We start from the raw sequence: 17,220 nt of genomic DNA, 5'->3' as shown, positions 1-17,220 counted from the left end.
CTATAGTTTATATAAATACCCCGCTGTGTAGCCCCAGGGGCAGCCATTCCTGCACTGGTACAGCTGGGGTGTTTGCTACAGAAACCCTACTATAGTTTATATAAATACCCCGCTGTGTAGCCCCGGGGGCAGCCATTCCTGCACTGGTACAGCTGGGGTGTTTGCTACAGAAACCCTACTATAGTTTATATAAATACCCCGCTGTGTAGCCCCGGGGGCAGCCATTCCTGCACTGGTACAGCTGGGGTGTTTGCTACAGAAACCCTACTATAGTTTATATAAATACCCCGCTGTGTAGCCCCGGGGGCAGCCGTTCCTGCACTGGTACAGCTGGGGTGTTTGCTACAGAAACCCTACTATAGTTTATATAAATACCCCGCTGTGTAGCCCCGGGGGCAGCCATTCCTGCACTGGTACAGCTGGGGTGTTTGCTACAGAAACCCTACTATAGTTTATATAAATACCCCGCTGTGTAGCCCCGGGGGCAGCCGTTCCTGCACTGGTACAGCTGGGGTGTTTGCTACAGAAACCCTACTATAGTTTATATAAATACCCCGCTGTGTAGCCCCGGGGGCAGCCATTCCTGCACTGGTACAGCTGGGGTGTTTGCTACAGAAACCCTACTATAGTTTATATAAATACCCCGCTGTGTAGCCCCGGGGGCAGCCGTTCAAGCTGGAAAAAAGGAGAAAAGGCACAGGTTACATAGCAGATAACAGATAAGCTCTGTAGAATACAATAGTGTTTATCCGTTATCTGCTATGTGCCTGTGCCTTTTCTCCTTTGAATGGCTGCCTCCATGGCTACACAGCAGCTTATTTATATAAATTATAATAGACTTTCTGAAGTAAACACACAACTTTTACCAGTGCAGGGCAGCAGCACATTATATTTCAGTTACTTTTATACACTTTCATTTTTTGTTGTTACTGTTCCTTTAATTTGAGTAAGTATTAGACCAAATATTAACAGACTGCTTTTACAAATAAATCCTGTCTTTCAAGTAAATGCAGCAAGTCCATGGCCAAGTGCTCTTTTTCAAAATTGAAAAACTGTTCTAATAAATATAAAATGTACAAGAAACCAGTACAAATGTAAATGGTATAAGCAACAATCATTCAGCATGTTTCAGGGTATATATTTTCACACAATGTTACAATGTTTAAACAAACTTGGGTAAACAAGACAGATTATGGCCTATGAGTTTTCTGAGAACAAAAATATTTCAAGTGTGCAGCTTGGTTTTCAAAGACCGTACTTTATGAGAAAGCTTAAGTCCATCAAGATCCAGAATGAGTTTCTGAAAAACCTCGAAAGTGTATTTCAGACTTGATGGATACTGTAGATTTAAGGCATAAATCAGTCCCATCAGAAGAGCACAAGCTTTGGCAGTATTTTCACATTTTGTTAGGACCTTGTTTCCTTCTAGAACAATGGACACGTCTGGCTCTTCATCTCCATTTCCATGGACAAGAATTCTCATGACATCATTACTGAAGTCTTCTTGATTGCCATCCTATATAAATTAGATGAGGGGAAAAAAGAAAAATTTTAAAAAGTTAAATTCAAGACTGGAATTACAGAATTACGAATTACAGACTGCGTTTCACTGTTATGTGCCTGGGATATCAGTACCCACTGCCTCTCTCTATAAAGCTAACCAAAACACATTTAAAAGGGGAGGTTCACTTTTAAGTTAACGTTTAGTATGATATAGAGTGAGATTGGTCTTCCTAATTAATTTTTTTATAGTTCTTGAATAATTTGCCTCTTTCCAGCTTTCAAATGGGGGTCACTAACCCCAGCAGCCAAAAAGTATTGCTCTGTGAGGCTCCAATTTTATTATTGTTCCTTATTTTTCCATGCAGACCGCTTAAATATACATATTCCCATTTGTTGTTTAAACCACTACCTGCTTGCTAGGATAACTTAAACCCTAGCAACCAGATAGCTGCTGAAATACCAAATGGAGAGCTGCTGAACAAAAAGCTAAATAACTGAAAAACTATTAAAAATAAAAAAGAGGACCAATTGCAAATTGTCTCAGAATATAAATGTCTACATTATATTAAAAATTAATATAAAGGTGACCTACCCCTTTAAGCTAACTGATCCCAAACACAAGTGGATGAAGATCCCCTCACAGAAGTGCGCGTATGAATACTTTTACATCCTAAGCATTTTAGGGTAAAACAGCTCTCCCACCCAGTCAGTGGGAACCATAAGAGGTAGTTGGGAGTTTCATTTTTTACACCATCAGCGAGTCCACTAAGTGTCACATTAGCTGTAGGTCAGTCTGTGTATGGGCCATCTTTAACCTCCCCAAACAAAAAAGTCACCCTCCACCTTTGGCCGGAGGGTGAGTAAATGAACAGCAAATTTGGAGTAAACTATCATGTCTGGGACTTACTTTGCTGTCTTTGAATAGGTTATCTGCCACTTCTCCGAGATACACAATTAGACTGCGGATTACTGCATCTCGTCTCGTCTCGATCCTGTCATCCTGTTAGGAAATTTTGTATTAAACAATACTGAAAGATTGAACTATGAACTTCAAATACATTAGTTACAAAACAAAAAAAAATGTGTCCAAACAACCTATGAATTTTCTGAAATTTTAAACAGTTTTGAAAAAAATTTTACTAAGTAAGAGTCCAGGAGACAGGAACACAATGTTGATTTTAACTAACAGGGGTTGTGACCTGTAGGAAGGTGAGAAGACAAAAGAACATTGTTTCCCCAAGGAAAGAAGAGAGCGAGAAGCGAACACTGAGCTAAGGACACCATTCCCTACTCCTAAAAGATTGTCAGGCTGAAAAGTAGAGATGTAGCGAACCTCACAAAAAAAGTTCGCGAACTTCTACCAAAAAGTGCGAACTTTGTGAACCCCATAGACTTCAATGGGAAGGCGAACTTTAAAACCTAGAAAAGCCATTTCTGGCCAGAAAACTGATTTTAAAGTTGTTTAAAGGGTGCCACGACCTGGACAGTGACATGCAGGAGGGGGATCAAGGGCAAAAATTTCTCTGAAAAATACTTTGTTGACACAGTGTTGCGTTTTGTGCTGTAAAGGACAGAAATCACACTACATTTCTAAACTTGTGTAATAAACTGCTTTTACAAGGACTATTGGGTTACAGCAGATGAGATCAGCAGGACAGCTGTCCCCAGCAGCTACATACAGAGCAGTAGAAAGTAGATCACTAGTCAGCAAAGCTCCCTAAACTCTCCCTCAAATCCCTGCACAACTCTCTCCCTATGCTAACTCATCAAGCACACACAGGCAGAATGTAAAATGGCTGCTGGGCTTCGGTTTATATATGGAAGGGAGTGGTCCGGGGGTGGTCCAGGAGGGAGAGCTGCCTGATTGGCTGCCATGTAACTGCTGGCTCTGGGGTGAGAGGTCAAAATTTGGCTCCAGCTAAGGCGAACCCAAAATTGCGAACTTCGCTAAAAGTTCGCGAACTTGCGAACACCCGATTTTCGTGCGAATTAGTTCTCCGGCAAACAGTTCGCTACATCTCTACTGAAAAGCATTTGGCATTTTGCGGCAAGTAGCGCATCATGTTTAGTTTTCTAAATAAATCAGTGCTTTGACCTGATATTCCAAAAAGACAAAAATATATGTTTGACAATGTCTTGACTGAGCTCAAAACTGCTTAAAGGAGACATATTGGATAAATGGGGGGCAACGCTAATTTTGTAGGCAATTATGAATAATATCCGGTGCTGGTTTCCCTTTGTGCTAAAAATGAATTCTCTCTGTAAAAATGGCCCCTTTATTGGAGCTCCCTATAGATCCTCTCACTTCTCCGTCCAGTGTGAAATGGAGAATGGGCGTGTCCTAACGGTCCCTGCCAGAAGCACAGTAGGAGGGGGAGAGCCAATCACAGCCCTGCACTCACACAAGCACAGACAGGCTTCAGTTCCCTATCAGGTCAGCCTAGCTGCTGATTGGTTCCTATCCTACAGTGCAGGATACGGAGGGCCGCCGGCTCCCCAGCTCATCCAGAGAATTCAGCCAGCAGGAAGTGGAACAGATGGGCGGGGCTAGTGGGGTTTTTGTGGAATTTCTCAATAAATCAGTCTGAAATACAACTTTTTAAGCCCAATCCTTCTATATCTAGAGGAGTATAATTCCCTGGTACATTCATAATTTTCATAGGATATGTCTCCTTTAACAGCACAAATAAGCACTAGATTTGCAAAATGATACATAAAACTATTGCAGCCTATACAAAATCAATTTAAAACAATCTGGTTTATACAGGCACATACCTGAAGCAATACATCAAGTACAGGCTTCATCTTGAGCCGGGCAACACCTCCCTTAGCGTTCGTAAGCTCCAAAAGTTTTGGCGTGTAACCGTCTAGTTTGGACATAAATGTTTCTTCAAGGGCAACAGCAGTAATTATTCTGAATTCCTGCTTTATCTGTAAAAGAGTTAAAATTAGTAACTTTGGTAGATAATCACCAAAAAAATGCAACATCCTTTATGAACACCAAAAATTTATCAAGATAACTTTCCAGAATATAAGCCATTTTACAGGATGTCTAGAAACATACACAAACTTTAGAACAAAACACAATTAACAGAACATTTAGAATTGAATTGTTTAACATCTTTAAGACAATTATACGAGTGAAATAAAAGCAAAAATTAAACTGGAAGTGCTTCTATAGACCAGTGTTTACACCTTGCTAAAAGATCTATAATAACTATAATATTGTAATTGGATTAACTTGCCTGAGCTTCAGTGAATAAAGCAGGCCACCTCTGCTGTAAATCTTTAATTGGTGGAGTGAGGTTGACAACTTCATGTCTCCTGTATGAGAATGTTTTAGACATTTTCTCCACGATGACTCTCTGATTGTTCTTCTTTTTGACTTCATCCAGCAGTGCTTTCTGCTCATTTTCTAAACTCTCAAAGGATTCCCCATGTGGGTGTGGAGGAAGATAGTTTAGTTCAGCCTTTTTTGGTTTCTTGACATTTTTGCTAGGAACTCTATCATTTGGCTGCTTTGTTTTGAGGGAGTTTACTTCAAGCTCTGGGAAGTCTAGCTTCTGGTTTCTTAACTTGGAACGAAAGTTACCCATTTTGTACTTAAGACTTTGTTGCCAGCCATACATTCCCGAAAAACTTCCTGGTTCCTTCAGGCATGGGAACTTCTCTATCAAAGCCTCTACAACTGACAGAATCTGGAGATTTGTGGGATATGCTGTGTATTTAAATATAGATTCAGCAAGCTTTTGCATGATGTCAGATTTAACACCTTGATTATGAAGGAGAGTACCATCTTCAAAAAATGCGTGATTTCCAGCTTGAAGAATTCTTTCTACATCAAAAGTAAACTGGGGAACTTCAAATCTGTCTGGCCACTTTTCTAAGCGACCCTGACATGGTGGCAACATCACTGTGTCCCTGGAACTGTCTGAGGCTTGGGTATCTGTAGAAAACTGTTCAAAATCTGTTGAAACAGGTGACAATGTCAGAATGACAGATGGCTCTTCTACTTGAACAACCTTAATTGAGTCTTTGTCTTTAAGGTCTTCAACAGAGTTCAGGGTGAAAAACTGACCAAAATCAGTGTCCATGTACATGAGTCTCAAATGTCCATCCAACTGAAAACTTTGTTTTATAACTGATAGAAGATCATCAACTGTGTTTGGAATCCCAGATGGAAGTAACAATTTTTGTATATCATGCTCTCCAAGTATAACTCGTAGCATAGCTGGGCAAGGTGAAGACATTGTTGATGTTTTTCACAACCTTAAACTAAAAAAAAAAATAAAGAATGGGTATTAGCCTAGTCTCGCTCTCTCACATGTTCACACACACTTGCACACGTTTATTCTCTTTCATATACAAACATAATTACACCCTTTTGCCCAAAGTACCGTAAATAGTCGAGTATAAGCCGAGGTACCTAATTTTACCTAAGAAAACTGGAACAACTTATTGACTCGAGTATAAGCCTAGGGTGGGAAATGCAGCAGCTACTGTTAAGTTTCAATAATCAAATAAATAACAGATAAACAGAAAACTTTAGGACAGACTGGCCTACTGGAGGATGACTCAATGGGGATCTTGCCTAGGACACTTCCCACTAGCCTTTTGTTATTTTAGCCATAGAACTATATAACACCTAGAACATTCACCATAGTCAACAACTAGTTCTTGAGTGGCCGCTGGATACACCCATGTGACTGCTCCCTTTATCACCAGTGAATCAAATAATGATTCTAAATAATTTAGTCCATCAGAACCAGTGCCTGACCTTTCCATAAAAATAAACATTCTCCCCATCATAACAACTTGCTCAAGGTGACGCAGGTAATAAAGTTCCCTTATTCACTGTCACAGGTTTTCGGTAAATAGGCCAACTAAAATAGGCCACACAGAACAAACAAGGGAAAAATAGTTTTTAAGTTTATAAATGCTTGGCCATCCAGTCACAACTGCTGGTCTATAGGCATGGGCAGCTACATGTTACCTTCTGGCCTAGCAACTGGATCCTGTCTGGCACGATGTACAGAGTTAATGAGCTCCTTGGCCCCCCCCAATGGACGTACGTACGTGCAGGTACGTCCGTTGGGGGGGGGGGGGTGCGTGTTAACTCTGCACATCGTGCCAGACAGGATCCAGTTGCTAGGCCAGAAGGTAACATGTAGCTGCCCATGCCTATAGACCAGACTTGAGTATAATCCAAGGGTTACTTTTTAAGCACATTTTTTGTGCTGAAAAACTCTGCTTACACTTGAGTATACAGTAGCTTACAAATAAGGGCATTTTACATTGTGAAAAAGCTAACAAAATGTAGTTTACACACACAATTATATCTACACTGCTTTACATTACTATTATCTAAAAAATAACCATGACCGATTTTTTGTAAAAATGAACAGAAATGTATTATAAATTAGGTACATTACCTCTTAGTCAATGCAAATGAAGTGCTTCAGTGACACCATCTGCTGTACTGCCACTGTGTAAGCTGCCAATGGATAAAGATCTGTTAGCTGGGCTTGAAGGATTTGAATATTACATGTGGCTTCTAAAGTAAAACACCTAAGATGTTCATTGTACCAAGCACTCTGCAGTTTAAACAATCTAGCACTTCCAGTGGCACTTTTTTCATTGAAGTCACAGAAATGGCAGGCTTTTCATGATCAGAGTCATACAAATGGAACGCAATCATGGATTGATGCTTCCTTGCCAGAGACAGCAAAACATTCCTGAAGCACCCAGTTTGCCGAAGAACCCTCTTAAAGGAGACATATCCTATAAAAATGATGAATGTACCAGGGAATTATACTCCTCTAGATATAGAAGGATTGTGCTTAAAGTTGTGTTTCTAACTGATTTATTGAGAAATTCCCCCAAACCCCACTAGCCCCGCCCATCTGTTCCACTTCCTGCTGGCTGAATTCTCTGGATGAGCTGGGGAGCCGGCGGCCCTCCATACCCTGCACTGTAGGATAGGAACCAATCAGCAGCTAGGCTGACCTGATAGGGAACTGCAGCCTGTCTGTGCTTTTGTGACTGCAGGGCTGTGATTGGCTCTCCCCCTCCTACTGTGCTTCTGGCAGAGACCGTTAGGACACGCCCACTCTCCATTTCACACTGGACAGAGAAGTGAGAGGATCTATAGGGAGCTCCAATAAAGGGGCCATTGTTACAGATAGGGTTAATGTTTAGCCCAAAGGGAAACCAGCACCGGATATTATTCATAATTGCCTACAAAATTTGCCATTTTTCCCATTTATCCAATATGTCTCCTTTAAAGTGATGCTTTGCTTCAAACCTCATAGTCCATAATGCCACAAGGGGGCCAAAATCTCTAATGGCCTGAGGATAGTGCCCAAGAAAGTGATGTTTTGGAAGCAGCTTTTCTTGTTGAAAAAGTTGAAGAAACCTGTATCGATGCTCAGATATCTTGCTATCGAGAAAACCAAGGCTTGCATCAGAAAAAGCAGGTGACAGAGCAAGATCAACAACATCTTTGAGTGTCATAAGCAACTGCCAAGCCTTGTCATCATGCAATTCATGCTCTTGTTTAGATCTTTGAGAAAATGCACCAGATCTGACCTCTGACTTTTGGAATTGGGACCGTTCCCCAGTACAAAATCTGCAAATATGTGACCCGCAGAAGCTTTCTAGAAACCCTCCAGCTGCATGGGCCCCAAGATTATCAGCAATCACACAGAAAACAGTGCCCTTGATGAATCCTCCAAGAGAGCACACAAAAACACCATCTTCCTCCAAACTTCAGATCAGTTAACAATGGTTCAAGCACTTGAGAAAATCCATACTTCTTTGCATCATTTGCTTTACAAAGCACAGCCAAATAAATGGCACTGTGTATTTGAGGGGCACTGTGTATTTGAGGGGCACTGTGTATTTGAGGGGCACTGTGTATTTGAGGGGCACTGTGTATTTGAGGGGCACTGTGTATTTGAGGGCACTGTGTATTGGGGGGCTACTGTGTATGGCCATTTCATCTACATAAAAGTATTTTTTTTAAATTGGGTGTGGTAAGGCGTAGAGTATAAGAGAGATTCTTTCATCATCTCCAGACAAACAGCTATTTTCTTTAAAATGTGAGCCATCACAAAAGGTTTAATAAGTACTCCTAGAACCATATACATTCTTTAACACTTTAACACATTCTTTTCTAATACCTGTAACAATGTTTTCAAAATTGGAACATACTGGAATGTGCTTTTTTCATCTAGTATATACTCTACAGGTTAAATACAGAATTGCTCCTTAAAAAAATCTACCTCTTTTGTATGAGGTGTTGAAAGGACCCTCCACCCCAAGAGCTGCATTTAAAGGGTTAAGGGAGGTAAGATTTTCTACCAAGTCTGAAACTACAGATTCATCAACATTGCAGCTATTCCTTTGCAAAGTAGTCTCAATTATCTGTTTGATAACTGGTCTCAAAGCAGCTGATGATATGAATTGCAACTCATCAACTATATCAATGCACCTATTAGACACATTAAAAATGCTTTCTAATTTGATGAAAAGGCAACCTAACTTATTGTTGACTATTTTGACAAAATCGTGTTCTTCCTCAACAGGCTCACATGAATCACTTTCATCAACACTTAAATCTGTATCCTCTGGCAGGTGTAATTTTGAAAGACAGATGGTTTAAAGGAGACATATTGGATAAATGGGAAAAATGGCTAATTTTGTAGGCAATTATGAATAATATCCGGTGCTGGTTTCCCTTTGGGCTAAACATTAACCCTATCTGTAACAATGGCCCCTTTATTGGAGCTCCCTATAGATCCTCTCACTTCTCTATCTAGTGTGAAATGGAGAGTGGGCGTGTCCTAACGGTCCCTGCCAGAAGCACAGTAGGAGGGGGAGAGCCAATCACAGCCCTGCAGTCACACAAGCACAGACAGGCTGCAGTTCCCTATCAGGTCAGCCTAGCTGCTGATTGGTTCCTATCCTACAGTGCAGGGTACGGAGGGCCGCCGGCTCCCCAGCTCATCCAGAGAATTCAGGCAGCAGGAAGTGGAACAGATGGGCGGGGCTAGTGGGGTTTGGGGGGAATTTCTCAATAAATCAGTCTGAAACACAACTTTTTAAGCACAATCCTTCTATATCTAGAGGAGTATAATTCCCTGGTACATTCATCATTTTCATAGGATATGTCTCCTTTAAAGTGCTCAAGTGAGTGGGGAGTATGCCTCCTGCTTTTATGAGATGCAAAAGTTGAATATATATTTGTTCTAAACTCACAGTTATTAAAAACACAGGTCACTGTTTCATACTTTTTTAGATGACCTCGAAGGTGCTTAAAGTATTGTTTTTCTGAATGGTGACTTACAGAATTACAAACTAGACACCTAAAAGAGACAGGCTGCCCTGCATCCAGTGACTCTCTGTGATCTCTGGACAAATGAGAGTACAGTCCACTATAAGTCCTGAAGCAACACGGACAATCTGAGTATGGACAAAGAATTGAGTGGTTTTGTGTGCTGTGCCAGTGTTTCAGTCTGTAATGTTTTAGTAGTTCTGATCTTTTAGATGCAGTAAAGTTACATTTTTTGCATAGCCACATACTAAACAAAGTTCGGTCATACTAAAAAGCTTGGTTAATTAATAAACTGTACCCCAGTGAGGACTGAACACAACTAATTGTCTTTTCTGTTTCCCTTCCAACTGGTCTGTAGCAAAGATAATACAGCTGACAGAATCCACATAAGAAATATATTCTGCAATATAGAAAACATAAAAAGTAGTAATTAGTAATCTGCAAAATACCATTTACAAATACATTCACAATACTTTCATCTGATGATGAAACAAACAAGGCTAAACATAAGAATCTGTTTTACATTATTTGCTGCACCCAGAATAAGATGAAAAGTGAAAGTTCCTGAACGAAACAGCAATCCGATGATTTTCTTTGGCAACACCATAAACAAACTGCCTTTGCGGCCCACTAATTTCCAGTAGACTATCACAAGTAATCAATAACAAAGCAGAATATTTTGGAAAAGCAAAATAAAATGAGTTAATTACCTTAGTGTAAACTTAACTTTGGCCAGGCGCGTAACCTTGACAACGTGTGTGTTCAGATCCGACTCACTATTATCTACACCAGACACGAGCAGATGAAACATAGAACTGAATATCTAAAACAACAAGATATATCAGATGCAGTAAATCAAAAATTACATAATATTCATCAGATTATAGAATTTAGCAAATGTGGCACTCTTTTTGGTATTAATATTTTTTGTGCTGTAATTATGTAGTTAGTAATAAAAAGTAACTACAATAAAATTGTAGCCTCACAGAGCAATATTTTTTTGGCTGCTGGAAAGTCTGAAGAACAAGGCAAATTATTTTGTATAGTTTTTGGATTATGAAGACCAGTTTAAAATTTGCTTAAAATTGGCCATTCCAGAACATGCTAAAAGTTAACTTAAAAGTGAACCATCCCTTTAAGGGGCCAATATAAGAATGCCTTCCTGATTTTCATGACAGTGACAGTCAGCATATTAATTCAGTGAGTACTATACAACCAATTATATTATCCACAGAGCAGAAACAAACTGTCAGATCATAAAAACAGTTATTGCACTGTTGCACTGGAAACAGGGCATTTTTATGTACACATAGGACACAGGCACTGAATCATACACATTAAACATAAATAAAATGTGCAAGTGCAAAATGTTGCTTACTTTCTGTTCTTTTCACTGCTCTTTTTCCCCCTCTTAGTGGGCCCTCCACATCTTGCACAAACAGCTTACTCACACACACACTCACACACACTCACACACACACACACACACACACACACTCACACTCACACACACTCACACACACACACTCACACACACTCATTGTGGCAGCATACCTCCCAACATATCATTAAAAAAATTGAATTTAGCACTTCACTTTTAAATAAACTTAGTATAATGTAGAAGTTATGAGACAATTTGCAATTGGTCTTCATTTGGTGTTTTTTTTAATTATTTGGGTTTTCATTCAGCAGCTCTCCAGTTTGGAATTTCAGCAGCATCAAGTTGCTAGGGTCCAGTTTAACCTAGCAACCAGGCAGTGGTTTGAATGAAAGACTGGGATATGAAAGGGACTGAATAAGTAATAAAAAGAAACAGCCTCACAGAACAATCATTTATGGACTGTCAGGGTTAATGACCCCAATTTAAAAGCAGAAAAATAAAAAATGAAGACCAATTAAAAAGTTGCTAAGAATAGGCCATTCTATAACATTAAAAGTTAACCTCAAGGTGAACCACTGCAGAAATAGCCAGGAAGCACTCAATTAACACCAGACTTGCCAGTAAAATAACTGTAGACATAGCCAGGGAGCGATCAGTTAACAGTAAAAATAATGCACAATGGATATATGAAAAATGAAAAAAAGGCAGAAACCAAGATTCTAATATATAAGGCAAACATAAGGCATAAAACACACAAATAATAAATAAAATAAAAACCGACTAATTTACTGCACAATAGTTAACAGGTGGAGGTGGGAGCTTTGAGGAAAGTAATTAACCAGAAATTACAGTATAATCTATTATAATCCCAATAATTCCCAAAACCAAACAATAAAAAAAATATACACCGATGACTGACTTATATACTCAATACTCAATACTGACTTTATACTCAATATGATGAAATTATTTAATAAAGTAGGGCAGAGTGTCTGAGGACAGGCCAGGGGCAAGAGGTGAGGAGAGAGGAGTCACAGTCCTGACTGTGACCCTCCGACTTACTACTTGTTGTGTGCAGCACGTGGACAGGCCAGTAGAGATGTAGCGAACTGTTCGCCGGCGAACTAATTCGCGCGAACATCGGGTGTTCGCGTTCGCGAAAATTCGCGGACTTTTGCCGATGTTCGCCACTTTGGGTTTGCCGCGTTTTTTCGCCTTGGTTTTCCCGCCACGTTTTTCCACCGCGTTTTATCGCCTATGCATATACATAGGAATAGCTTGCGTTTTTTTTTTTCTTGCGTTATTTTTTTGGCGTTTTTTTTTTTGGCGCTTTTTTTTGGCGTTTTTTTTACAAGTATTTTTCTGAGAAGTTTTTGCCCTTGATCCCCCTCCTGCATGCCACTGTCCAGGTCGTGGCACCCTTTAAACAACTTTAAAATCAGTTTTCTGGCCAGAAATAGCTTTTCTAGGTTTTAAAGTTCGCCTTCCCATTGAAGTCTATGGGGTTCGCAAAGTTCGCGAATATTCGCGAGTTTTGCCGAAAGTCCGCGAACGGGTTTGCGAACATTTTTGCGCGGGTTCGCTACATCCCTACAGGCCAGGGCCAGGCGGTGAGTGCATCCAGGGAGGGAGTAAGCGCTGCCAGCGCACAGGATGGAGAGCAGCTGGGTGGTGGTAGCGGTGCTGGTGTGGAAGGCGGTCCGGGGAAGCTGGTGGTAACGTGCTGTGTCCCACGGTGCGATGCAGTATGATAGCGCGTCATGCGCAGACATCCGCCATTTTGTATGTGCGCCGTAAGCCCGCCAAATCAAATATATATATGCTTGGATCGCACCATTTGATAGCATAAACGGGGGTGGCACGGGAGGCGCAAATCAATTAAACTAATTCCGGAATCTGGGGTGGGGGTGCAGGGGTGCGGGCCCAATTGCGGCTAATAGGTCCTGGCCCTGTTAATACTGATTAAGAAAAGAGGGGGGAAAAAAAGAAAAAGCAGGGTTTTTTCCCCCCCTTCTCCCCACCTCATAAAGTGTTAAGTACCTTAGAACCAGATAATTTGGGTCAATGAGCTGCCTTCCTCGCACCTAATCCTTATATCAATCAGTAATTAACCACAATGAGTTGGCGCTCACATTAAATTACAGGGCCATAGCTTTTTTTTTTTATAAAAGTAATACACACTTTATTTCTATTTTACACAATTAATATATATACAAAAAAAGAAATACTTCTTGTGTATTGACCATTAATCATTCCAAAGGTGCAAACATTAAAAATAAGTAAATTAGGGTTCAGGATAATTCATTAATGCCAATATATGGATAAATAGATTAGTTAAAATTTAAAAATGGATGGAATTAATTTAAAATCAGATCAATAATACCAGATAGTTCTTATAGCCTAAGTTAGTTTATGTTTAAAATGTATGTATTTCATATCAACAGAATCGCCATTTCTATCAATATCCTTGCAACAAGATTCAAATTTAAAAAGACTGTGAACTCCCTTTACCCTAGCCATACCGAACTGCCCCACTGGAAACACGTGGCCATGTCCTTTAAAGGAGAAGGAAAGGCTAAGTCACTTGGGGGTGCCAAAATGTTAAGCACCCCCAAGTGACTTAGATCGCTTACCTTGTACCCCGGGCTGGTGCCCCTGTTAGGAGAAAACAGCACCAGCCCGGGGTACCTGTAGGAAGCGCTTCCTCATTCCTCTCTCTTCTCCGGGCGAAATCCGTCGGCCGGCGCATGCGCAGTAGAGTAAAAAGCCGACTTTGTTTTTTAAGTTCCACTATTCACTCTACTGCGCATGCGCGCGCGGCGCTACAGGAAGGAGGAAGCAATCGCTGCTACCCCGGGCTGGTGCTGTTCTCTCCGTACAGGGGCACCAGCCCGGGGTATGAGGTGAGCGATCTAAGTCACTTGGGGGTGCCTAACATTTTGGCACCCCCAAGTGACTTAGCCTTTCCTTCTCCTTTAAGGTGACAATATCCTTCATGCAACTTGGCTGCAATAGCACAACTTGTAAAAAACAGAGCCGACTATCATTTCACTTCTGCAGCCATGGGCCGGTTCATTTCCCAAAGCGGATCGTTCGAACAACTCAGTTAAGCCCACTAAAGTAAAGGGTGATTAGATAAAAATATAGATTGCAGTCCCGGCCGGGAACTTACTTAAAATACCAGGTGGCCAGATGTAAGGGTTCCCGGGCTCGCTCAACAGTGTCACAGTCTCACAGCTTCCTGTCTCACAGCTTCCTGTCAGATTACCTAAAATAATCTTAAATTCTACTTGATTTTCTAAAGGTACATAAGTACTCTATTGATTCGTTCAGATTTGTCAAAGAATCATAAGTAACATTTACTTGACTGCTGAATGTGTAATGTTTACAAGTCCAAATTAAGTAAATATATAGATTTTACTTAATACTCTAAAGTTTTCACTTAAACAAAATTATAATTTGTAAAAAATACACATTTTTTTGTGTTTCCTTTACATCGCCTTAGAATCATTTTTTACAGTGCAGGTAAGGACACTATCAGTCTGAAACACAACTTTAAGCACAATCCTTCTATGTCTAGAGGATTATAATTCCCTGGTACATTCATAATTTTTATAGGATATGTCTCCTTTGAGGTTCAGAGCACCCAGCCGCCATCATCAAACCTGGCAAATCTTATTGTCCTGCATCTTTTCCTTGTGTCCAGTGTGGGACTGGCCCAGCAGGATGCCAGGAAAACTACCGGTGGGCCCAGGTGTCAGCGCTTCTATCTGTTTAGCCTATTTCCTGTTTATTCCCTATGTCTTTATGGGAACAAGGAAGCTCGATAGATGGAAGAATAGAGAATAGTGTAGAAAAAATAGACTTGGATAATAAAGAGTTTGAGGGAGGAGCATTGAGTATTGAGAGTGGCCGCTCAGTCCCAAATTGCTTCTGTCTCTTTCCCTGTCTTCTGCTCATTATGATCCCTGAAGGCACAAGTGTAAAAATACATAGAGAATCTTTGCCTACGATTTACTCACCATCAGCCCCAATATGCTCCAGCAGCTTCTTCCAACAGGAATTTAATAGCATTAAAACTTCTGCCAAAAGAAACACCAAACCACAGGGAACTTCACTTGCTCCATCTTTATACTTTATACTTCCACCCAATGAAATCCAGATACCATATCTACTGCAGCCAAGAGGGGTGCCAATTAGTGATTTGCTTGAAATTTGTGAATCTTTGAAAAGATTTACAAAACGTGAAAATGTTGCATGTCAAAAATAAATTGTCAATTGACAATTTTTTTTTTATGCAGAGGACAATGTTGTCATGGGGCAGATTTTGTTGCTATTTCGCCCATCACTAGTGACAGTCAGATGCTACTAGGACGCCATATTAGAACTCCTAGAATGCCAATAACCTTATACCAAGTCAGTGGGTCCCAGAGTCCCTGAGTGCTGCAGCCAAACTCCCCCAGCACTGGCTCCCTGTACTGTGCTACTTGCCTGGGACTCCGACCCCCCCACACTCCCTTTATAGCCCCCCCTCTCTCACTCACCTGCCCATATTATACCCGGGGCCCCCTTATTTCTCTGGGGGAACAGCGGGAGGGGAAGGATTTCTATTCATCCCCAACAATTCCCACAAATGGGAAGGAGAGAAATGAAGCGGAGCCTTTCCGGGGAGCGGGACTGAGTTCCCAGGAGCTGCTCTGGGCAATATATGCAGCCAATAGAATGGGAATTAGTGGCACAGACCCGGGCACTTACTGGGGCAGCTGATCCCATACAGACTGGGGCACATTTATACTCAGAGCCGAGAGAAACAGCACAATATTCCGTCTCTGGAAACACACGGACACCGGGCTACAGGGGAGAGAGTGAGTGGGCGGGGAAATAAACATTTACCCAATAGAAAGGGAGGTCTGGCTAGAGAAGTGACCAATCGGTGCAAAGGGGAAATGTATATAAGGCCGAGTTGCTCGAACAAAAACTTCTAGTTATTTCTTACTTGTGACTGTACGCGAGTTTAGCGCTTAGAATGTCTGAGACCGCTCCCGCCCCTCCCCCGGCTGAACCCGCCGCTGCCAAGAAGAAGCAGCCCAAGAAGGGAGGCGCTAAAGCCAAGAAACCCGCCGGGCCCAGCGCGGCCGAACTGATCGTGAAAGCCGTGTCCGCCTCTAAGGAGCGCAGCGGGGTGTCCCTGGCCGCTCTCAAGAAGGCTCTGGCTGCCGGAGGCTACGATGTGGAGAAGAACAACAGCCGCCTCAAGCTGGCTCTCAAGGCCTTGGTCACTAAGGGGACTCTCACCCAAGTCAAGGGGAGCGGAGCCTCCGGATCCTTCAAGCTGAACAAGAAGCAGCTGGAGAGTAAGGAGAAGGCGGCCAAGAAGAAGCCAGCGGCGCCCAAAGCCAAGAAACCAGCGGCGGCAAAGAAGGCGCCCAAGTCCCCTAAAAAGCCCAAGAAGGTCTCGGCAGCAGCAAAGAGCCCCAAGAAGGTCGAGAAACCGGCAAAGGCCGCCAAAAGCCCCAAGAAGCCCAAAGCGGCCAAACCCAAGAAGGTGGCCAAGAGCCCGGCTAAAAAGGCCGCCAAGCCCAAAGCTGCCAAGAGCCCGGCTAAAAAGGCTCCAAAGCCTAAAGCTACAAAGAGCCCCGCAAAGGCCAAGGCAGCCAAACCCAAAGCGGCTAAAGCGAAGAAGGCGGCGCCCAAGAAGTAATTCGGCCCCGGGGCCCCTGCGCACTGACCCAAAGGCTCTTTTCAGAGCCCCCACCTCCTCCATCTAAAGAGCCGATACCTGTGTAATCCGCTAATTATAGGGTTAATATAAGGGTCCCGATTCTCTTATTGTTTCATAACACTCAGTATCCGGCCCTATTCCCATAAACTCTACCCCGGTTTATACTCGCCCCAACAGATGTGACCGGTTTATTCTTTGCGTATAGTCGCTATCGGGGCGAGTGAATGAGGCTGATTCTCACTTCAGCCAATCACAATGCCGGTTTCTATAGAGGTGACA

The 17,220-nt window shown here is 41.8% G+C and overlaps 2 protein-coding genes across 3 annotated transcripts; one reads left to right on the top strand and one right to left on the bottom strand.

Moving 5' to 3' along the window:
- Positions 1-937: 937 nt before the first annotated feature.
- On the bottom strand, positions 938-10,838 carry LOC116407561. 2 transcript variants are annotated; one of them, XM_031893036.1, is made up of 7 exons: positions 10,549-10,838; positions 10,137-10,238; positions 6,936-6,997; positions 4,749-5,778; positions 4,279-4,434; positions 2,411-2,503; positions 938-1,516 (listed from the first exon to the last, which is right to left on the bottom strand). In XM_031893036.1, exons 4-7 carry the CDS (start codon positions 5,751-5,753, stop codon positions 1,226-1,228), a joined length of 1,545 nt encoding a protein of 514 aa, XP_031748896.1. In that variant the 5' UTR covers positions 5,754-5,778; positions 6,936-6,997; positions 10,137-10,238; positions 10,549-10,838; the 3' UTR covers positions 938-1,225. The 2 variants fall into 2 exon arrangements, with proteins under 2 accessions (XP_031748896.1, XP_031748897.1); XM_031893037.1 differs by lacking the exons at positions 10,137-10,238; positions 10,549-10,838 and having other exon boundaries at positions 6,936-7,268.
- A 5,359-nt stretch (positions 10,839-16,197) lies between these two features.
- On the top strand, positions 16,198-16,971 carry LOC101730903 (histone H1B-like). Its single transcript, XM_004919847.3, has one exon. The coding sequence runs from the start codon at positions 16,246-16,248 to the stop codon at positions 16,918-16,920; it is 675 nt and encodes a 224-aa protein (XP_004919904.2). The 5' UTR covers positions 16,198-16,245; the 3' UTR covers positions 16,921-16,971.
- The last annotated feature ends 249 nt before the right edge of the window (positions 16,972-17,220 follow it).

Source organism: Xenopus tropicalis, chromosome 9 (assembly GCF_000004195.4).
Source record: "Xenopus tropicalis strain Nigerian chromosome 9, UCB_Xtro_10.0, whole genome shotgun sequence".
NCBI classification, from domain to species: Eukaryota; Metazoa; Chordata; class Amphibia; order Anura; family Pipidae; genus Xenopus; species Xenopus tropicalis.
The sequence above is the reverse complement of the archived record's forward strand: the minus strand, read 5'-3'. Positions and strand labels throughout refer to the sequence as shown.